The following is a 23,029-nucleotide window of genomic DNA, read 5'->3' as shown; positions in this document are numbered from 1 at the left end:
CACTATTTTGAAGACACCACGTATAAAAATTGCAGAACATATTTGTGGATCCCTCATAGAGAAAGCGCTTTGCATGCTTTCTAACTTGGATAAGTCTAAGGACTTTGGTGCTGAATTTGTTAGTTCCTGCTACTTGATTAATTGGTCTCCATCGTCTGCATTTTGTATGAAGTCTCCAATTAAGGTATGGTTCGGTACTCATGCTGATTATTCTGATATTAGTTGTCCTGTTGGTGCTCATGTGAGTGATGGTAAACTTGAGTGGAGGGCAAAATTTAAATTCCATGGATTTGCATATGGGGTGAATAATTATGACTTGTGGTGTGTTCAATCTAAGTCACCCAAATTTGTAATCGGCCAAGTTATGAACTTTGAAGAGTATGTCATGCTATTTGGAGGAGAGCCTATTGATGCAAGTTCGGGCCACGGTGTTAGTAAGCAGGTGGAGCTTGTTCAAGCTTCAGAGAAAGTGTTAGATTGCACTTTTATTCAGCATAGTCAGAAGATGCTTGTTTTTGTTGGTGATATTGAAGAGAAGCAATTTCAGTTCTACAAGGTTGCTTTGTATGAAGAAATTCAATCTCTTCGTCAGAGTCACCTAATTTTGATCAAGCCAGTTCCTGTTTGCAAGTTCAAGCTTGGCTTGGGCTTGATTGCTATTCGCATTTAGTACCCCTTTGGGGTTTGATGGAGGAGACATTCGGAGGAGATTTTAGTTAATTTAAGCCAAGGTAGAGATTGTTGGTTTGTGGCTTAAATTAATAAGCCCATCAATTATCTTTTGGACTAAGCCCACATGATTAACCTAATTCTATTAGCTAGGTTTTGGAGTATGCCTCATGAACATATAAATATATGCTTTCTGTCACCAATTAAGGTGTGAGAGAGAAAAGAAAAAGCCGCAACTTTTTCAGTTTTGGGGTTCTATAGAAAATTACCTTTTGCCTTGTTGCTTTTGTTCTTGTGAGTGACAATATATTTGAGGTAGTTGTTCTTCTATTTGGTCTTTCTCTTTCCGTGAGTGTATTCGGGTGTAATCGGGTTTTGGGTTTGAGTGCTAAACACCTTGTAATCTCCTTTTGATATTAGTGGAATCTCCTCACCGTTTCCGCCCGTGGATGTAACCCTTTGATTTTGGGGTGAACCACGTAAATCTTTGGTCTTCTGGTTTTTTTCTATTAATTTATCTTTTCATATTTCTGATACTTCATACCTATTTGACGCTTCCGCACAACACTTTTTTGCAGCATTCGGACATATTCTCTTTGTTGCATTGCTTTGGAGGTGGCTTTCTTCCCCTTATATATTGTTTAGCTAGGCTTGCAGGTTTGAGCTTGAATGCTCACCCAGTTCGTAACAAGAACGATACAGATTAAGAGAAAGGCCCCAGAAGAACAAATCTGGATCTTCATCTTCCTCTTTTAATGCTCTGGCTTCGTTTGTGTTGGTTTGAAGAAGTTGAATATGAAGTTAGCTATATATAAAGACCATGAACTGCCTCATATTATGACACATTCGTCTCAATAGAATCAGTATACTATACTGTTTCTTAAGTATACCATTCTTCGATATAATAGATGCGTTTAAAAAATTGTCCTATTGAAAAAGCTGATAATGCATGTGTGCAGACAGGTAAATTACCAATATCCTGCTGATAATGCATATGTGCAGACATGTAAATTACCAATATCCTTAAACATACTTGTATTTGATGTTTGGTTTTGTATCAATGCATATTCTTGTGTGAGATGAACTTGGCAGATTCAACTTTAGAAGTGCCATTAATAGAAAAAGACTAAATATATCATTCGGTATTCACAATATTCTAGTGACATAAATACCTGAGAGCTCATATAATTATAAAAAATGAATCGAACGTTGCTGTTATTTCTTTTTCACCAAAAGTTTACGTTGTGATTTGTACGTATTATTTGTTCTTGTGTTGTCATATTTACAATTGAATTACGAAAAGTCCAATTTGGTAAGACAAGCAGATCGATAAGAGTGCTGGTAAGCTCGATCAAGTACAACATACCTTTAAAGCCAATGCAACTCGATCAATTAATACATATTTCTAGTTCTTATTGCTGAATTGAAACATAATCGTCCCTGTTATAGGATTGAGTTGCCGCTATATTAATCCGATATCAACAATACCCATGATAATCACTGTTAAGATCATCTAATTGAAATTAGTTTTGTTGTATTGTGTATGCTGTTTTGTAAATTCAATTGATCGGTGGACTTATATTCTGATTATATTGGACTCACATATGAAGGAAGCAAAAAAGAGAAAAAAAAAGATAATGATTCCATGGGAAAATACGTTTATACACATAAGAGCCATTATAACAAATAAATTCCACATCATAGAAAGCCGAAAAACCAAAAGAAGAATTAGGTAACTAACGTGTCTGATTAGGTGATATCATTCATTGGTAAAAGTGCGTTTTGTTCATATATATATATATATATATATATATATATTTTTTTTTTTAAACAACCTGTTTTTCAAGAAAACAGAATGAGATTAACAGCAATATCAGCTTGGGAGTGTCTCCTTCTCTGTTAAATTCTTGTTGCACAATGCACATCCGACATATACTAAGGCCCGTGGGACTGTTCATGAGGGAGAGAAAAGACGATTTTGCCCTTTGTTTTCCATGAATTAAGGGATGCCACTGTTAATCTGGATTAGAAGTTCGGTTGTGTTGTTTTAGGCAACAGAAGGGATTCCGCTGCGAAAAGAAGAGGATTTGGTTCCGATAATACAGATTAAAGTCTAATTGACATTCTTTCTGGGTTTCTGTATTTGATCGGTCAAGGATTAAAGCTTTGTTTAGACGGGGCGAAACAATTAAAGTCTCCCATGATAGCCCAACAATTTGAAGCCGGAGGTGAATGAGAGCTTTCCATTTGGGCGATTGCTACCGAAACCCCAGAATTTCGAAGATCTGTGTTCGAGGTCTGAGTTTTTTCTTTAGTTTTTCATTATCCAAAAGATTAAAGCTTTTTTGTTTTTTGAATTACACTTGTCTAGGCAAGCAATGCATTACTACAGTTGGTGATTGGATAGAGCAAAGTCGCTTAAGTTACTAAACCATGTTGGAATTGATTGTAGGAACACTCAGATTACACGAGTGGGTTGGGTTTGATTGGTTTGCTATTTTTGAGGTTTGAGTGATGTTGTTTGAATACTGTGAAATCAAATATAATGATCATTGCGTTTACAAACATAAGTTTTACTCGAGGGTAATGACCGTTGTCTCTATGTGGGAAACTGTAAATGAATAGGAGTGGTGTGAATTTGAGTGGTTAAAAAATAATTTGAAATTGAAATTGAGATAATGAATCTATAAATTTGAAATTGTAGATTCCTGGCTCAATTGTTTCAGATTTTCAGATCTGCTTCAGTTTGATTGCTGAGCTATGTTTATATTTGACAACCTGTCATTATTGATTTGATAGTGGTTCTTACCTTTTATGACTGTTGGTAAAGAAAAAAGAAAAAAGAAAGTCATATTTCTTTGTTCTCAATTGATAATTTTTAGCTGTTGAAAATACTTTTATCACTTTGATACCTATCATGCTCTTTTTAATAGAAGTGCCTAATATTACCTCTTTTCTCTTGCTTAGTGCTATACCTTAGACATACTCTTCCTTTTGCAGGTAGCTGAGAGCTTGGAGCTGGTAAGAAGGAAATTAATTGTTGTTTGATAAAGACTGAAAGCATTTCTTGCTTGGTAATTTCTCTGGATCTATGATGCTTTGCAATTTTGAATCTGATTAGCTTTTACCGCTTTTGCACCTTCAGTTTGTATTCTTTTCAATGTACAGATTACATGTCGTGTTTCGTGACACCAGTGAAAATTGTTATATGGTACTTCATGTTAATGCACTTGAACATGGAAATTCACTGAAATACGAATTCATATATCTGATCAGATTTGATGTCAAATACATGCAAGTCATACTTTACATCAGAATTGATCCGTGTATTCCATAATGATGAATGATTGGACTAACTTGCTAGTGTGAACACCCAGTGTCTGCAGGGAATGTAAGTTTAGTCTATTTGTAACGTCTGAAAGTGCATTGGCATGAGAAATATTGTGTAGTCATGGTTTTATCTCATGACCTCAGATCCAAACTTTTCTATTATTTTTCTTAATAACGTATGCTTGAACATATCATAACTACTCTTTCACGTAGGGGTGTTTGAGTTCTGCATTTATGTTGTTTTGTTCTTTTTTCTTTGTCCAGGGCATTTAATTGAAGAAAGGAACCAAGTATATTCTTTAGAAAACAAGTTTATCTCCAACTTCAAGTAGGCATAGAGAGATATAACACACAACATCAGGTATTGAACATATCAGTCTTCAATATATACATATATTTTAGATTCTGCTTCTAATTATATATATATATATATATATATATAAATATATTTCCTGTGTATTTTGTATTAATCTCATACTCTGCCTCTTATTTGATTGTGCCTTCTATTTTATTCTTGTTCTGCACCTGTGATAGTATTCCCCCACATTAGGATTAGCCTGATAGTAACAAGAGCGTTCGGTGAAATTACCAATCCTTTACCAACTTGCTAATGCCTCATTCCAACTGATCAGTCTCCATGCAACCAAAATTTTAGTTTATTTATATGATTTGTAACCTTTTTCCCCAAGGAATATTAAGAAAAGTTACACCTTTGAGTTTATCCACATAAGAAAAGTTTTGTCTCTGGTGCTGTATGAAAGTTTAGTGTTTTAATTTGATGGTCTATGGTATTGGTTTTTAATAGCTTTAGAAACTCAAAAGATAAATCACTTCTCTAAACTAATATGTTCTCATTGAGCTTCAATTTTTCGGTGGAGTGAAACTTTTTCGGTGCTTGGTTTCTTTAGAGCATAATTTCATTCCCTATTATTGCTGCCAATATATTAGGTTTGACTATTAACAATACATGTTGCTATATTCAGCTATCTTTATATTCATCAATATGCACAAAAGAATTTCTCATGAAAATCATCTTCATATCTCTGTAACAGAATTCTCTAAAATGGGATCCTTACATTAGTTCTAATTTCAATGTCTTTTCAATATAGATTATTTGTTAAGCTGTATTGTTTCAAAGTTTCTAATCGTGTACTTGGAATTCTGTAATTGCACGTAGAAATGCTTTGTGGGAGATTGGGCATGCTGGTGCTATGTGGTTTTGAGAAAGCTAACTAACCATCAAAAGAGGAGGCAGTCATTTCTTTCTTGCGTCTTTGGTTCTCGGATTTGCCTGTGTAACTCATCAAGTGCAAGAGGCCTCCAAGTACAAGGTAGAATTTGGATCTATTCCTGTTTTATGGTTTTCTTCATTTTCTGGACACTAATCTTTGTTTGCTGATTATACAAAAGCATACTGTATGTGGGGTCAACCAATTTATCTGAGTTTTCAATTAATATTTCGACTCTAGCAAAGTAACCCACAATGCTCAATTTTAGATTTGTAGAAGCTGGGGAACTCACCTGGACACCCTTTGTTGTTATACTATACCTCTGATTCTGTGTCTCTTTTTATGGTTAACTCAAGTAACTTGTATCTTTTTCTTTAGGCCCTTCACTGTCATGAAAAACAGGAAGTCTTTGTTTGAAGATTTAGAAGCACATTGCTAATACAAGTAAGAGGTTGTTATAAATTGATTTAGTTACCAACTTTGCTTACCCTACAATAATCATTCTGTGATCAACTCTGTTTCTAACAATATTCTCTTTGTCAAACAGGTGTTAAGAAGCTTCACATCTCAGGCATTGACAACTTCCAGATTGCACAGTATTAGTTGTGTCCCTATGAAGCCAAATTCCTCTGCTTCCACAATTCTGTAAGTTCCATGCTTCGGTCAATAACTTGAGTTATTTAATGATTAAATAAATTGGGGTATTGGTAAACTGACAGAATTGGGTATACCCAGTTAGTGTGATTAGGCAAATATGGATTTTTTGCATCCATGTACTGCTAATAGAGTAACTGAGCTTCCCTGGTTTAAAGATGAAGTTCTTATCAACTTCATTCATGGTCTTTTGGATGTAAAGGTGATAATCTTTTTTTCTTCATTACTTCTATTTGTAAAAATTTGTTTTTGTGTTCAGTGGAAGAGTTTGATCTGGTCATTCTGTGCATGCTCTTTTTTTCGTGTTAAGATTTATTGGTATGAGGGCCTGGATTTGTGTTTTGTTGTTAATACAGACTTTCATGATTGGTACATGGCCTTTTTTTTTTTCTCTCTCTCTCTCTCTCTCAATTTGCAGGAAGTGAATGGAAAAGAAATTTGAAGAAATTCAAATTTCTTTTGGTACTGTATACTGTAAACAATGACGAATTAAATAAGCAATACCTGATCCAACAATATCATGAAACTCATAAACTTAAATAAAAATACCAGTACATAAAAAAAGGACTGATGATAAAGACTTCAGAGTTCAGACCAAAAGAGAAAAAAAGGATAAGGTCTGAAACTTTGATGGATGAAATAGATGGAAGCGCATTACTCAGAGCAATGCTAAGATAAGCAAGGAGGCTGGAGGAGAGTTTAATATTTTTGATGGGTCGGTGATGGGTTAGAATTTGGAGTTGCATTGTACAGAATTGGAGATTTGGAAGTTGGCTAGATGGGATTCAGTCAACAGTATAGTTATATTGTTGTGTTGTTGGTTGGTATTGTGATTTGTGGATTGAGTTTGGTTTGTTTGGTTTCGCGGGTGCTTACTCTTGAGGAGCCTGAACGTGGTCTTCGCATCGTCAAGCTAACCCATGTGGATGTTCTGAAGAAGACAGGTTATTTCTCAGCTTTTGTTTTGTAGTTTTCGGTATTCTTTAATGTAATTCATTGTATAAAAGAAGATAGGTCTGAAACTCATTTATGATAACTATGAATCAATAATTTTATTTGCAAATGTATAAGATTTAGAATTGAATGAAAAAAAAATAATAATAATAAAAAACAAGAAACATCGGATAGTTCATTTACCAGTGGTCTAATGTTCTTACAGTTTCTGCTTAAATAATGATCTGAAAGTAACTTGGTAATATCTGATTTTATTTTTCAAAAGCATGAGAAGTTGAGAACTATTACTGTGATGTGATGAGTTTTTATATATGCTGGTAATTCGATCTGTAAACCTTCATATAGGGATAGCTTTGTTCCCTGTTTCATTACTCATATTTGTAAACTCTTTCTGAAATCAATTGAGCAAGCTTGCCCTACAGTAGAGACCTGTTGTACCATAACTTGCACATTTCAAATAGCAGACTTCATTATGTTCAAGTTCCATAAGCTAAACAAGCTACTTAACTTGCATCACATGTCTTGCATCTCTCTATAGTTTGTAATCTGATTCTTTTTCTCACATCTTAGTGCATGTCTTGCATCTCTCTATAGTTTGTAATCTGATTCTTTTTCTCACATCTTAGTGCCTCTAATATTTCAGTGGCAGTGCATCACATCCAACAGCAAATGAAGCTTCCACTAACACAAAAGAGAACTTCCAAGTAGATGAACTAATGGATGACACTGATGAAGATCTCATGTAATGATTGGTTCGAACTTCGAATGTAGAACATTTTGCTAAGCACTAACCATATTTGTCAGTTGTATATAAACATCTTGGGTGCCACATTTTTCTTTTGGTCAATGGAATAGCCAATTTTTGAAACTGTAAAATGTGAATGATAAATTTGGTTAAAACACCCGCTCTTGCTCAAAAACTTCTATTCTTTTTGAAATCTGTATGTATGCCACAATCCACTATTCCACCATGTATCAAAATGGAAGTGGAGATCGCGCACGGACGAATGAAACATAATGGTTTGGGTTTCCATGAATGTAAAGTGCAAACTCCTTCCTTCCAGCATCGTGAATTTTTCTTCTAGAGACTGACGCTCAAGTTTAGCTTAGATCAAACAAAAAGCCTTTTAGATAATAAATTATGAGAAGATATTACACGATTTATCTCGTTCATCTACCCAAAATAAACATTATTAATATCTTGTTCACCCAAGTCAAAAATTGCTGCATCATATGGGTCCTAGTTGCATGAGAATGAACAGAAATCTCAACACATACAACTCATTCAACTGATCATCAGTCCTCTAGTGTACTTATTGTAATATCAGATCTTTAGAATCTAAATTGATCCTCAGTCTTGTATAAAATTTGAAACACATTAATGAGAAATCATGTAACATTTTCTCCCGATCTTCTTTAGAATAGGAATGCTGCTGCCTTTGCGTGTTTGACGGACAGTATGAAAGGAATGCTGCTGCCTGTGCGTGTTTGACGGACAGTATGAAAGGAACGAGCAGCCTTGGAAGGTCATGTAAAAGTAGATTGCAGACTTTGTTTGGTGACTTTGGTCTATAGTAATTATACTTCTCCCCTGGACAAAACCCAAAAGTATTGAGCAACAATAAGTCTGTTTTAATATTAGACACAAATACTGTGCTGAACATCCCTGAGAATTCCATTAGAATTTATCCTAGTAATCCAATAGATGAAATAGCAATCTTTGCTTAACCAGAAGTACTTATCAGTAATAAGTTTAGAGTAAATAGAGGCTATTTTTACTTATAAATAGCAACGAATCAGAGGGACTGGTACCCATTAGCTACTTCCTTACCCAGAAACAAACACAATGGCTTGCCACAAAGTAGCAGCTGCTCCCTTTCAACTTCTTTCTCTTGTTAGTTTCCTTCTTTTCTTAAATCCATGTTCTTCTATTTTCCTTCAAGCCACAACAATATTTGCCTACTCCAATACAGTCAATGATGAGAGGGCCAATGTGGCTTGCATTGAGGAAGAGAGGAAGGCCCTCCTTGAATTCAAGCAAGGTCTTCAAGATCCTATGCCTGCGCTTCATTCTTGGGTTGGCAAAGACTGCTGCAACTGGCATGGCATAGTCTGCAACAACCAAACAGGTAACATCATCGAGCTTCGTCTTTTGGATACACAAATCTCTGGTACACTTTCAATGTCAATAGGCAGTCTTTCGGATTTGGAGACCTTGATTCTTTTCAACAATTCGTTCTCTGGCCCACTTCCGACATCGATCGAAAATCTTTCACATTTGAGGACCATGAACCTTTCTAGGAACTCAATTTCCGGTCCACTTCCGACATCGATCGGAAATCTTTCAAATTTGCAGAACTTGGACCTTTCTAGGAACTCAATGTCCGGTCCACTTCCGACATCGATCGGAAGTCTTTCAAATTTGCAGACCCTGGACCTTTCCAGGAACTCAATTTCCGGTCCACTTCCGACATCGATCGGAAGTCTTTCGAATTTGCAGACCCTGGACCTTTATTCAAACTCAATTTCCGGTCCACTTCCGACATCGATCGGAAGTCTTTCGAATTTGCAGACCCTGGACCTTTCTTCAAACTCAATTTCCGGTCCACTTCCGACATCGATCGGAAGTCTTTCGAATTTGCAGACCCTGGACCTTTCTTCAAACTCAATTTCCTGTCCACTTCCGACATCGATCGGAAATCTTTCGAATTTGCAGGCCCTGTACCTTTCTTCAAACTCAATTTCCGGTCCACTACCGACATGGATTGGAAGTCTTTCAAATTTGCAGAACTTGGAGCTTGCCGACAACTCAAAAATGAATGGAACTATTCCAGAAAGCATCGGACAACTTAGAGAGTTAGAGTACTTGTATCTCTACGGTTGTTCATGGGAAGGCTTTATATCCGAAAATCATTTTCAGAACACTAGCAGATTGGATACGTTTTATTTATCCAGCGAGGCATCCAACTCTTTGGTTTTCAACGTCAGTCATGACTGGATTCCTATCTTCAATCTTACGAATCTTTATATCACGGATTGTAAACTAATGGATACTGCTTTTCCAGAGTGGCTCAAAAGTCAAAAATTCCTCAATTTCTTAATTCTTCAGAGACTCGGAATTTCAGATACAATACCCGATTGGTTTTGGAGATTTTCACCATTCCTTCAGGGTGTGAGTTTATCTCATAACCAGTTGAGAGGAAACCTTCCCAAGTCTGTGAGTTCTCCTCTTCAATACGTTATTTTGAAAAATAACAGTTTGGTAGGGTGCCTTCCATTTTGGCCAAATGTAACACAACTAAGCTTGGCAAACAATAAATTTTCAGGGCCTATAAACATTGGCCACGAGATGTCAGAGTTGGAGTTTCTTGATCTCTCAAGGAATTATTTCTCTGGAATTATTCCTAGGGATTGGACGGATTTGCAATATTTGAAGGTCATAGACTTTTCAAATAACAATCTATCTGGTGAAATCCCAAGCTCCATGTGCTCCCAACTACCATCACTCCAATGGTTGAGATTAAGCAACAACAATCTTTCTGGGAATCTTGAGTCGTCTTTGCAAACTTGCAGAAATCTCTCTGCACTTGATCTGACAGGAAACAACTTTTCCGGCACCATACCAGATTGTATTGGAGAAAACCTTCATACATTGTCTTATTTAATTCTAAAAGCCAACAAGTTCACAGGAAATATTCCTCATCAATTATGTGATCTCTCCTCTCTTCAGGTTTTAGACCTTTCCCAAAATAATATATCTGGCTCCATTCCTGCATGTCTTGGTGGTTTGAAACAAATGGCAACAGGAGATGGCTTGCGTAGCGACTGGATGATGTACTTCTCGTCGCCTGCTAATCCTATGCATATCGACTTAAATGTGAAAGGAGTAGTATATGAATATATTGATGATATCATAGAACTCATTAAAAAGTTTGACCTGTCAAGTAATAATCTATCGGGAGAAATACCAGAAGAGGTGAAAAATCTCATGGCTTTGGATAGCTTGAACTTATCTCATAACCATTTGACAGGAAAGATACCAGAGGGTATCGGAAGCTTACATAAGTTAGAAGCACTTGACCTCTCTGGTAACCATCTTTGGGGTTTAATTCCTTCAAGCATGACCTCTATGACTGCACTAAGCAAATTGAATTTGTCATTCAACAACTTCTCTGGGCCAATCCCATCAGCCAACCAATTCCTCACCTTCAATGACCCAACCTCATTTGAAGGAAACTCAGGACTTTGCGGACCTCCATTGCCAACACAATGCAGTTCAGTTAATGATCCAGCTGTGAAGGTTGACGAAGATGAAGAAGATAAGTATGGAAAATTATGGTTCTATGCAAGCACATCATTGGGGTTCATTGTAGGATTTTGGGTTGCTTTTGGAAGTTTGGTGATAAAGAGGTCATGGAGACATGCTTACTTCCAGTTTCTTGACAATATGAAAGACAAGCTTTGCTTCTGTTTTTGGAAGTGACTCGTTTATTGAGGAGTTTAAGGGCTTGGAAGATGGTTGATTGAACTGAAAAATGTATAATAATTTGTAATTTATATTTATTGTGTTTTTTTAGTTACTGGAAATGTGGATAGACTGGGTATATAGACCTGCATCTATCTGAAATATGATCATTATATAAGTAGAAGTGTTTGTTTGCACCTTGCCAAAAAAAGTGTCTGCATGAACAAAAGTTCTATCTCTCTGAAATGTATGTTAAAAGAGGAAATGTAAAACAGACAAAATATGAAATTGGAGGAGAAATACACTAACCAGTTACAATATGATGATAAATTATTGACAGTAAAACAGCAAACCCAGAGAATAGAGAAAAGCCTTCACCTCCATATCTTTGGAGTAGCGAGAGTGCAGCACTTGTTCATGGAGGTGTTTTGACTGCTAGGAATCAATTTCACTTCTTATTGCCGAAGAGGATAATGCCCGGCCTGAACCTTTGTGCAATCCATTGGCAAAAACAAATGAAGCTTTACACAATCTGATCGAAGATCTGAACTAGTTAAAAAAAAAAAAACAAATTAAAAATATTATGGTAGTTCAAGCTATTCTTGATGACATAAAAAACAAATTAAAACTATTATAGTAGTTGAAGCTGTTCTTGATGAAATCCTGGGTATTGCTATACCCAGAGAAACAACAATAACAACAGCAGCAACAACAACTTGGTCGTTGCATAGTGTATTTAGAGCCTTGAGCCTTCTATTAGAAACAAAGTTTTAGGTGCAGGCTGGGTCGGTTTTGGCCCAAACCACCCACCACACTATGTTTTTGCACCATTTTTGGTACCAACCTGCGGCAATCAAGCCCAACTGACATTCAACGTGCCGAGAAACCTGTTCGGTTTTGGTCAGTCCTCCAATGCTACAAGGTCTGCTAGAAATTCATTATGCCATCTTTGAGCAATGTTGACCCACAACTTTTGCCAAGTTGGCAGTTCTCTTGCAAAAATAAGGTGCCGGAATTAGATTCTCTAATCAACTAACCTATGATGATGATGATGATGAATAGTACTCGTGTATTTCATGCTGCTACCTGTGTTTGTTCGGCGTACAGTATGAAAGGAATACCCTGCCTTAGAAAATGATGTGAAAGTACATTGATTCATTACTTCAATTTGCAGAGTTTGGTGAATAGGAAACTTGTCCACAGAAGAAAGGCCCCATGGATATCATAAGCACTGAACATCCCATGTGAATTGTGATTGGATACTCAGATAAACACTCTTCATCAAGAATTCTACTATGATAATTGTGATTGGAAACAACGTCTATCTCTTTAATGTTTTCCTTCAAAGAATGATAACTGTTTTACTAAGCTTATTGCAGAAGGGAATTTAAATATTGGGACACAAAACGGTTGTACTAATAGAAATTCATTAAGTTTTCTGGGCTGCTAAGGTTTTTATATCAGTAAATTGACATATAAAGCTTGGTGGGGAACTTTATCCATCCATCCAAAAATATTCAAACCAGGAAAAGACGAAAAGAAAGAAAGGAGGAAATGAAAGGAAAAGAACTTCGCGCAAATAATTTAGTTAGGCAATCATATACCCTAGCTTCTGAATTTTTGTCACGCAGTTGAAGTACAGTGTCTGACTAGATCATGGACCTTTCCCTTAACTCAATCTCCGGTCCACTTCCAACATCAATAGGAAACCTGTTGCATTTACAGGACATGGAGCTTTCCTATAACTCAGAAATGAATGGAACTATTCTAGAAAGTATTAGACAACTCAGAGAGTTACAGTACTTGGATCTGAGGAGTTGTCCATGGGAAGTTGTTTTTTTTTTTTTTTATATTATCTGAAAACCATTTCCAAAAACTCACTAAATTGGTGAGTTTGAACTGTCACGCCAGTTATCTAACTCTGTTGTTTTCAATGTCAATCATGAATGGATTCCTCCCTTAAATCTTGCATTTCTCAATATCACAGATTGCAAGCTTATGAGTCCTGCATTTCCAGCACAGTTCAGAACTCAAAATTTCCTTAGAGATATAACACACAAATGTTGGAATTTCGATACAATACCCGACTGATTTTGGAGAATTTCACCTCTCCTCACGTGGTTGGAACTCTCTGACAACCAGTTGAGAGGAGAACTTCCTAACTCCATAAATTCTCCTCTACAGTTCGTGTATTTGAACAACAACAGCTTGGTAGGTTCCATCCCACTTTGGCCAGTTCTAATAAATCTAAGCTTGGCAAGCAACAGATTTTCCAGACTAATTCCCCTAAACATTGGCAGTGAGATGTCAAAGTTAAGTGTGCCAGGTCTTTCGAGGAATAATATGAATGGCAGTGTTCCCCCTTTCTCAAGTAAAATGAAGTCACTGGTCTTTCTTGATTTCTCAAGGAATTATTTATCTGGAAATATTCCTAGGGATTGGATGGGTTTAAAAGATTTGACCATCATAGACTAACAACAATCTATCTGGTTAAATTCTAAGTTCTTTGTGTTCCAAACTACCATCACTCAAATGGTTGAGATTAAGCATGCAGTATTGGAAAGATACCATGCAGTATTGGAAGCCAGCATAACTTAGAAGCTCTTGACCTCTCTAGTAATCATACTTAGGTTCCAATTCCTTTAAACATGACCTCTTTGATTTCACTACATGAATTGAACTTGTCATACAACAACCTCTCTGGGCCAATTCCATCAGCCAACCAATTCCTTACCTTCAATGATCCCAATGTCATTGAAGGAAACTCAGGACTTTGTGGACCACCATTGCCAAACCAATGCAGCATCCAACAACGATCAGGATGCAGATGCTGAAGAAGATGAAGAAGAGAATTATGGAAAACTATGGTTGTATGCAAGCACAGCATTGGGGTTCATCATGGGATTTTGGGTTGTTTTTGGCGGTTTGGTGATAAAGAGGTCATGGAGGCATGCATATTTCCAGTTTCTTGACAAAACTAAAGATAAGTTCTCCTTCTGCTAATCGCAGTGAAGCGTATTACTTGTTGTGAAGAAAGGTTCAATAAGGTCAAGTTTGAGAGATTGAAGATGGTTAATTGAATTGGGAGACTTGTAAGTTACAATCTCTACTTGTGCTTTCTATTATGTTTTCTACTGGAATCTAAATAAATTGTGTTTCTGGTATTGTACTAATGTATTTCACTGAATATAGGTTTAGTTGTTTACTGATATAGGTTAAATTGGTCTATCAGAAACAAAGATACATAAGTAACCGAAATATGATGAATCAATTAATAAATTCACTAAACTTATGATATAAATCATTGACAGAAAAACAGCAAATTCTAAACATGAACAGAGAACAGAGAATAAAGAAATGAGAGAAGGCTTACCCATTATAGATATAAAGAAGTCATCCCTCCAAATTTTCAAAGTCCACAATGTCGTCCACTGATTCATCCAAATTTCCCTCCCAAAACGTGGTTTTGTATTCATAGCTGAAATGGGTGCGGCATTTTCACATACATTTGGTGTGCATACAGATTTGTCAAGCACAATGGGGATAAAATTTTCCGATTGTAATCTGGAAATTGCCCGAAAATGTAACCTTGTGGTCTCCACCACTAATTCGAACACATTTTGAAAACCTTCACTCCTTCAGCTCCGTTGAACCCAATCACTGGTGAATATGACCAGTTGTGCACATATCAAGCACATATGGGCTTGCTTTGTTAGTATATAGTCTCTTTCGCCATCTGGGTCTGTATGTTTCATGTTATAATTCCCAGAAATGGTTCACCATTTTTACATTGCAGTGGAATTTGATAAGGTGAAGCTTGGCGATGGGGAAGAACCGAAGAAGGTTTTCTCTTTCCCTGTTTTAATACATATGACCGAAACTACCCTTACGCGCCAAAAACTCGTATTTAAACAAAGTCAAGGGTTTAGTCAAGTTTGACATCAAGGTATTCGAATTTTCTAAGAGCTCAATCTTTTGTCTCAAGCTCGAATGATGTTATTAAAGCTCAACTGCGGCATTGCTAGGCTTTGCTCCACTCAAATTGTTTTTTTCAAGCTTTGATCGACTCGTTTTGCCCAAGCTAGAGTTGATGTAAAAATTACTAGCATATATATAATACTATGAAAATCAATTGGATAATATCACAAAAAGGCTAGGTGTGGGGTGCAAAATTTTGCCTTTGGAACCTTTACCCTAATGACCAAGCTGAATGACTGAAGCTCTAAAGAAACTAACAACTAGATAAAATGAAAGACACTAAAACATCCGGTAGTGAGAACGTGCGCGCAAACACCACTTCACCCACTACAACATGGAGTAGGTACCAAGAACCATGAAGTGAGGATCACGGAATCAATGACTATAAATTCTCAAGCTTATTGAGGAATTGGGGGAGGAGGGACTCATGGGTAACAAATGGTAAAAGTATCAATCTTATTTTATTTTGTATTCTTCTTGAATTGATATTGCCTTGGGTGTCGGAGCTTTTTTTATGTTTTGCAAGTCCTTTCTCCTCATAATCAATTGCAAGATGGATGCATTTAAGGATTCTCGAAGATTGAAGGTGCAAGATTATTTGTTAAGATTACTCTCTCTCTCTCTCGAAATTTTATGCACCAAAACTGGGACAATCACATGTTGTTCGGACAATTTGAACTTCAGCTGCACGTTGAAATTTTCTAATCCTTGTGAGTGAGGAATTAATAAATGAGTTTAGTTCAAAGAAGATCATATTGTGAATAATGGTGGCCCACCTCTTGAAATGTTTAAACAAGGGCAATTCAAGCTTGCACAAGCACTGTCAAAAATTAAACCTCAAATGGAATGCTTTTGTGGTGTCTAGGAGTAACAGACAGAAAGACTTCTTAATCAGCAGGAAGAAAAGTCAAGTATATAATCCGAGGAGGAAGAAGAATAACTTGAACTTAAAAAGGATAAAAAAATCATTGATGATCAAGCTACCGAGAGAACCCCCCTCTTCCTTCTTCTGTCAATTTTTTTCACGGAGATATGCACTAATAAGCAGAAGAAGCTCCGAATTTGGTCAATCAAGGAGAAGAAGCTCCGAATTTGGCCACAAAGTCACTCCCAAAAGGTGATTTTCTGTTGATAGCAAGTAGAAGGAACTTCGATCTTTTGCAACTCGAGAATTGATGGATGAAGGGCCTTTTTTGCAGCATTCGGACATATTCTCTTTGAATTGCATTGCTTTGGAGGTGGCTTTCTTCCCCTTATTGTTCAGCTAGCTTGCAGGTTTGAGCTTGAATGCCCAGCCAGTTCATAACAAGAACGATAAAGATTAAGAGAAAGGCCCCATAAGAACAAATCTGGATCTTCATCTTCCTCTTTTAATGCTCTAGCTGGCTTCGTTTGTGTTGGTTTGAAGAAGTTGAATCCTAAGTTAGCTATATATAGAGACCATGAACTACCTCATATTATGACACATTCGTCTCAATAGAATCTGTATACTGTACTGTTTCTTAAGTATACCATTCTCCGATATAATAGATACGTTGAAAAAATTGTCTTATTGAAAAAGCTGATAATGCATGTGTGCAGACAGGTAAATTACCAATATCCTTAGACACTTGTATTTGATGTTTGGTTTTGTACCGATGCATATTCTTGTGTGAGATGAACTTGGCTGATTCAACTTTAGAAGTGCCATTAATAGAAAAAGACTAAAGATATCCTTCGGGATTCACAATATTCTAGTGACATAAACACCTGAGAGCTCCTATAATTATACAAAATGAATCGAACGTTGCTGTTATTTCTTTTTCACCAAAAGTTCACGTTGCGATTTGTACATATTGTGTGTTCTTCTGTTGTGTCTTATTTACAGTTGAATTACGAAAAATTCAATTTGGTAAGACAATCAGATAAGGGTGCTGGTAAGAACTAGAGGGTTTTCTCCATCAAGTATAACATACCTTCAATGCCAATGCAACTCGATCAATTAATAAATATTTCTAGTTCTTATTGGTGGATTGAAACATAATCGTCCCTATTATCGGACTAAGCTGCCGGTATATTAATCCGATATAAACAATACCCATGATAATCACTGTTAAGATCATCTAATTGAAATTAGTTTTGTTGTGTTGTGTATGCTGCTTTGTAAATTCAATTGATCGATGGACTAATATTCTGATCATATTGGACTCACACATGAAGGAAGCAAAAAAAAAGAAAAAGTAAATAATGATTCCATGGGAAAATATGTTTATCTACATAAAAGCCATTATAACAAAACAAATTCCACATCATAGAAAGCCGAAAAACCAAAAGAAGAAATAGGTAACTAGCTTGTTTGATGTAACTAAGCATCCGATTAGGTGATGTCTAAGCCATTCATCAGTAAAAGTGTGTTTTGTTTATATATATATATATATATATATATATATATATATATATATATATATATAGGTTATTTTTGTTTGTCCTTTTATTTTTATTTTTTTTAAGGGAGGAATATTTTGTAGACGTAAAATATACCTGCAAATGTGTAACGGGAGACAACTCAATATTTTGTAGACGGTACGAGTCTCACATGGAGGATGCCTTAAAACTTTTAAGCCAGATGAATTTTCCTCCCATCATGCAAAAGCTCTTAGAATAAAGTCTGTATCCCGGAATTGCATTGACAACTCCCGGATTATAGAACTCGATCCAGGCGTGCAGAGGCCAGAGGGTGACGATAGCAGTCCATTTTGATCAAATACATATAATCACATACATCCAATTAAAACTGTATTTAAATTAAGCCTATTTTTCCAGCTAAGATATATCTCTAAAATAATCGATCAGCTGCTAATTAAGACTATAATTCTGTCCACTTATAGTTATTGAAGAATTTCTTGAATAATCACAGTGGTAAGCTTGTTTAAGCATCTAGATAGTGAGATCTGGCTAGGACTATATTGAAACCTAAGCAACTGGAACCAAGTTTGATACTGATCCAAACGTTTGAACTCAGGCTACTCGGCATGGCCTGACGGCAAAGTCTGTGTAAGCGCAGGCATCATGACTATCAATCCAGTACCATCGATCTATTGAGCATTTGCAAATTGTAATTAATTCCTATAAGAAATAAGGGGTTGTCTAGAGTATTTGGATGTTTAACATACACTCATTTGCATCTAATTGAACCAAAATTACAATTTAGTTGAACCAAATTTACAACATTGACAACAAAGTTATCACATATGTTTTACACATTTACATATAATTGAACCAAGTTACCACATCGACAACAATTTGTTCATAAACTTGTAAAAATATTGTATGTGGAGTAATTACCTCTAATAGAACTAAAATTACCCAAAAAATAACTCTATTTACCACAATGACAACAAAATTGTTGTCAAATTTGTAAATGAGTGTATCACATACATGTAGGTACTGTAGAATTTCCCAACAAATAATATCCCAGAAGGTTAAGAATGATGTAGGGATCTTGAACACTATTGTCAGTTTTGTGTGTGTGTGTTCATATGTTGATTGTTAATTTTTGCCGTTTTGGTACTAGGGTTTCACTGTTTGAGGGTTTGTAATCTGTATTTTAAATTTTTGAATTAGGGCTTTTGTTAAACGGTTTTATGATTTGTGATTGGGTGATAAACTATGATACTGGTTTGGTTGATGATATGTGGTTTTGTAATTCTGTGATAAACTGTGATCTCACTTATTTGTGATGTGGGTTTCATAAAGTTTAAGACTCTGGGTTTCAGTAGGGTTTTATGGTAATTGAGATATGAGAAAATGATGGTGAGATAATATGTTGGGTTGATAATGCGAAATGAATTGAGAACATGTGGTTATTGATAAACTTACTGTAGTTTATTTACTCTTTTTGAAATTGATAATCTGATAATTTTGGGTTCATGATGCAGGATAGCTGATGGATGATTCGTCGATTCCAAATGCAGGAGCCGGGACTGAGATCACTGGAAGCAGCATTGGAACCAATGCTGCAACCCCTTCATCTAGTGCCACAGTTCCACCTTCTACTACTGCCACCCCTCCTTCGGAGCCACTAGTTCAGTTTGCTGCAAAGAGGAAGAACAAGAGCGTGGCATGGAAGCATTTCACGCAGTTGCTCAATCCTAACGGTTCAAAGTTGGTGAAGCCGAGGGCAAAATGCAACTACTGTCCACGGACATACTAATGCCACACAAAGTCAAATGGCACGAGTTCGATGAGAACTCACATGCTTTATCAGTGTAAGAAGTGTCCCCTTTATATACCTGCAAAAAAAAAAGAAAAACCTAGTTTTTGATTCATTAGATAATTGCGAGAAGTGTCAAGTAGTTGAACACTTGCATAAAATGGGCCTTGAAAATGGGCTAAGACTGAATCGGTGCAGTCCACAACAGAACCGAGCTAAACCAGAAATTCTGCCCAACCTAATTTTCGGCCTGGCCCAAAAACTTTCGGTTGTCGGTCTGAAAATGGACCAAACCGATGGAATAGGGTCGGAGTCGGTTTGGGCCTCAAACCGACCCGCCCCGACTTATGCCCAGGCCTAAAATTTGTAGTTTTAGATTTTAGACATTTGCAAACCTTGGTGCTCTCTGGTCCACTTCCTACTTCGATAGGAAATCTGTTCGACATGCAGAATCTAGACCTCTCAAGCAATGTAATGTCTGGTCCAATTCCGAAGTCAATAGGAAGCCTGACACAATTGCAGATACTTGCACCTCTCAAACAATACAATTTCTGATCCACTTCCAATGTCACATTTGCAGAATCTGCACCTCACAACAAATGCAATCTCTGGTCCACTTCCCACGTCAATAGGAGATCTGGCAAATTTACGTATGCTGGCCCTTTCTCACAACTCAATTCCAGTCCAATGCCCACGTCAATAGGAAATCTGTCATGTTTAGAAATCCTGGGCATACTGGAAACCCAAATTGAATGGAACCATTCCAGAATGTATCAGACAGCTTATCGAGTTGACAGATTTGTTACTTGGAGTGGTTCCAGAGACGGGATCATATCTGAAAATCTTTTTCAGAACCTTACAAAATTGGTATTGTTTGGATCATGATGTCCTGCATCTAACTCTTTTGTTTTCAACGTCAGTCACAACTGGATTCCTGTTTTCAATATTTCGTCTCTCTCTATCACTGATTCCAAGCTAATGAACCCCGCATTTCCAGCACGGCTGAGAACTCAAGCATTCCTTACTACTATAACTCTCTCAAATGTTGGAATTTCGGACACAATACCTGATTGGTTTCCGAGAATTTCACCACTCCTTGAACAGGTAGATCTTTCTAAGAACCAGTTAAGGGGAAGGCTTCCTAAATCAGTAAATCCTCTTCTACAAAGGGTTTATTTGGATATTCCCTCCCATTTTGGCCAAATGTAACGGATCTCACCTTGGCAAGCAATAGATTTTCAGGACCAATACCCTTGAACATTGGCAATCAGATGCCAATGTTGTCTAATCTAGATCTTTCAAGGAATAATATACACGGTACTATTCCCTCTTTTTCGAATAGCACCGAGTTGCACACTCTTGAACTCTCAAGGAAGTATTTATCAGGAAGTATTCCTATGGATTGGTCAGGTTTACAAGGCCTCATGTACCTAAATCTTTCCAACAACAATCTATATGGTCAAATTCCCTTCACTATGTGCTCACAACTACCATTGCTTCAATCGTTGAGATTAAGCAACAACAATTTTTCTGGGGAGCTTCCAGTGTTCTTGCAATATTGTCAACTGCTGGGTGCACTAGATCTTTCGATCAGGAAACAAATGCTCCCGGGCATTACCAGAGTGGATTGGAGAATGCCTACAATCATTGTCATATCTACTTCGAGGAGCCAACATGCTTGCTGGAAATATACCTCAGCAATTATGCGGTCTCTCTAATCTTCAGGTTTTAGACCTTTCTCATAATAATCTATGAGGTTCCATCCCTAGATGTCTTGGCAAGTTGGAAAAACTGAGAAAAGTAGGTGGTTGGCCAACCTTTGTCGTTCCTATGCATATGGACTTCAATGTCAAAGGAGTAGAATACAATTATACTTATCATCTCGTAGAACTCATATACAAGATAGACCTATCAAGTACTAAACTATGGGGAGAAATACCAAAAGAGATAACAAATCTCACCGCCTTAGGTAGTTTGAATTTGTCACATAACCATTTGACTAGAAAGATACCAGATGGTTGCTAAAACTCAAGGTCATGATGATAGAAGCTTGGAGGTAAATCAACAATGGTGAAAACTGAAACCTTAGCTAGAGATTGAAGACGAAGAAACAGAGAGAAAGAGAGAGGAGCCCTGGTATTAAACTTTCTGGTAGTTGTACAAATGGTTGTCTCACATTACAGTAAAAAAAAAATATCTGAAAGAGATTATCTCTATTTATACTATTTAGCTTATGTATGCACCTTTTACGTTGACTTTCTTGACTTAGACTATCTTCTATACTCTTAACCTATGATGCACTGACACGGGTACGGGGTGCGATACGGTACATGGATACGTTTTTTTTCAAAAAAATAGGGTACGATACGTTTTAGACACATTTATAAAGTAATATGTAATATATATATATATATATATATATATATATATATATATATATAGTGTTAATAAATATATTTGATGAATATGGCATATGAATTGCAATGAAACAAGCGATTGAAAGACATAATATATATTCAAACAATCATACAAAACATAAGTCCACAGAATAGCCCACATAACAACCTTCAACTCTTCAACCCTTCAACCCACACTCCCACATAGCTTCAACCTTCAAGCTTTCAATTCAGAACATACCCATCCTCATCGTTTGTTATATGACGAAGCCGCGAAGAAGCAACGAACAGAGATGCAAAGATAGAAGTCAGAGAACTCAACCTTCAACATTCACACCTTCAACCCACATAGATTAAAGCTTCAACCCACAGAGATTCACGCCTAAACCTCAACCCACAGAGATTAAAGCTTCAAGCTGTCAATCTGAACATACCCACTAGCTGCGAACCCACAGAGATTAAAGCTTCAACCCACAGAGATTCACGCCTAAACCTCAACCCACAGATTAAAGCTTCAAGCTTTCAATCTGAACATACCCACTAGCTGCGAACCCACAGAGATTAAAGCTTCAACCCACGGAGATTCACGCCTAAACCTCAACCCACAGAGATTAAAGCTTTAAGCTTTCAATCTAAACATACCCACTAGCTGCGAACTCGCGAACAGAGAGTCAGAGACGCGAAGAGATAACTGATCGAAGAGGAGTTGTGCGGCTAGTGTGTTTTAGGTTATTATTGATAAAAAAAAATTGTCCAAAATACCCCAAAACGTATCCAAAATCATGTCAAACCGTATCCAAAACGTATCAACAAAGTCAACTGATGCTACATAGTCAAGCATATGTTTTCAGGGTCTTAGATACGCACCCAGTGTGTATCGTATCCGATACGGATACGATACACCATGGTCAGTTTTTTGCGGTATCCATGCTTCATAGCTCTTAACATCCCCCCTCAAACTAGTGCTGGGATCCCCAGGCACTAGGTTGTAGCAGAGAATGTGATTTCACCCAGGAGGAATGAAAGAAAGTGATTGCCAGAAGTTTGTAGACTCACAAGCTTGCCTACAATTCATTAGATTTATGTCCCGAGTTGAAGGAATTAGCCAAGTTCCTAGTGTCCGCAAAACTTCAATTTTCTTGTGGAGAGCCTGAATCTTCTC

General features: G+C 36.8%; 2 protein-coding genes and 1 long non-coding RNA gene across 15 annotated transcripts in view; 2 read left to right on the top strand and 1 right to left on the bottom strand.

The window, feature by feature from the left end:
• The first annotated feature begins 2,549 nt into the window (after window positions 1-2,549).
• Window positions 2,550-23,029, top strand: part of LOC112181497 — a 50,319-nt gene continuing 29,839 nt past the window's right edge. Inside the window, exons 1-8 of one of the 9 annotated variants that reach the window (XR_002928886.2) lie at window positions 2,574-2,965; window positions 3,670-3,743; window positions 4,264-4,360; window positions 5,177-5,330; window positions 5,607-5,679; window positions 5,776-5,873; window positions 5,964-6,826; window positions 7,480-7,738. The gene's annotated coding sequence lies outside the window, so the exon portion shown is untranslated. The other 8 variants (XR_002928880.2, XR_002928887.2, XR_002928882.2 and 5 more) reach the window with 8 other exon arrangements.
• LOC112181494 (receptor-like protein EIX2) lies at window positions 8,439-11,512 on the top strand. 3 transcript variants are annotated; one of them, XM_040516215.1, is made up of 2 exons: window positions 8,439-10,053; window positions 10,163-10,297. In XM_040516215.1, exons 1-2 carry the CDS (start codon window positions 8,683-8,685, stop codon window positions 10,169-10,171), a joined length of 1,380 nt encoding a protein of 459 aa, XP_040372149.1. In that variant the 5' UTR covers window positions 8,439-8,682; the 3' UTR covers window positions 10,172-10,297. The 3 variants fall into 3 exon arrangements, with proteins under 3 accessions (XP_040372149.1, XP_024175617.1, XP_040372155.1); XM_024319849.2 differs by lacking the exon at window positions 10,163-10,297 and adding an exon at window positions 10,868-11,512 and having other exon boundaries at window positions 8,447-8,965; XM_040516221.1 differs by having other exon boundaries at window positions 9,918-10,053; window positions 10,163-11,512.
• On the bottom strand, window positions 10,973-15,184 carry LOC112181500. Of its 3 annotated transcripts, none has more exons than XR_005808226.1 (3): window positions 14,675-15,184; window positions 11,680-12,293; window positions 10,973-11,128 (listed from the first exon to the last, which is right to left on the bottom strand). It is a non-coding gene; the product is annotated as an uncharacterized LOC112181500 (long non-coding RNA). The 3 variants fall into 3 exon arrangements; XR_005808227.1 differs by having other exon boundaries at window positions 11,680-11,845; XR_005808228.1 differs by lacking the exon at window positions 14,675-15,184 and having other exon boundaries at window positions 11,680-11,845; window positions 12,146-14,480.

This window comes from Rosa chinensis, chromosome 1 (genome assembly GCF_002994745.2).
Source record: "Rosa chinensis cultivar Old Blush chromosome 1, RchiOBHm-V2, whole genome shotgun sequence".
Lineage (NCBI taxonomy): Eukaryota > Viridiplantae > Streptophyta > Magnoliopsida > Rosales > Rosaceae > Rosa > Rosa chinensis.
This window is presented reverse-complemented; position numbering and strand designations above follow the sequence as displayed.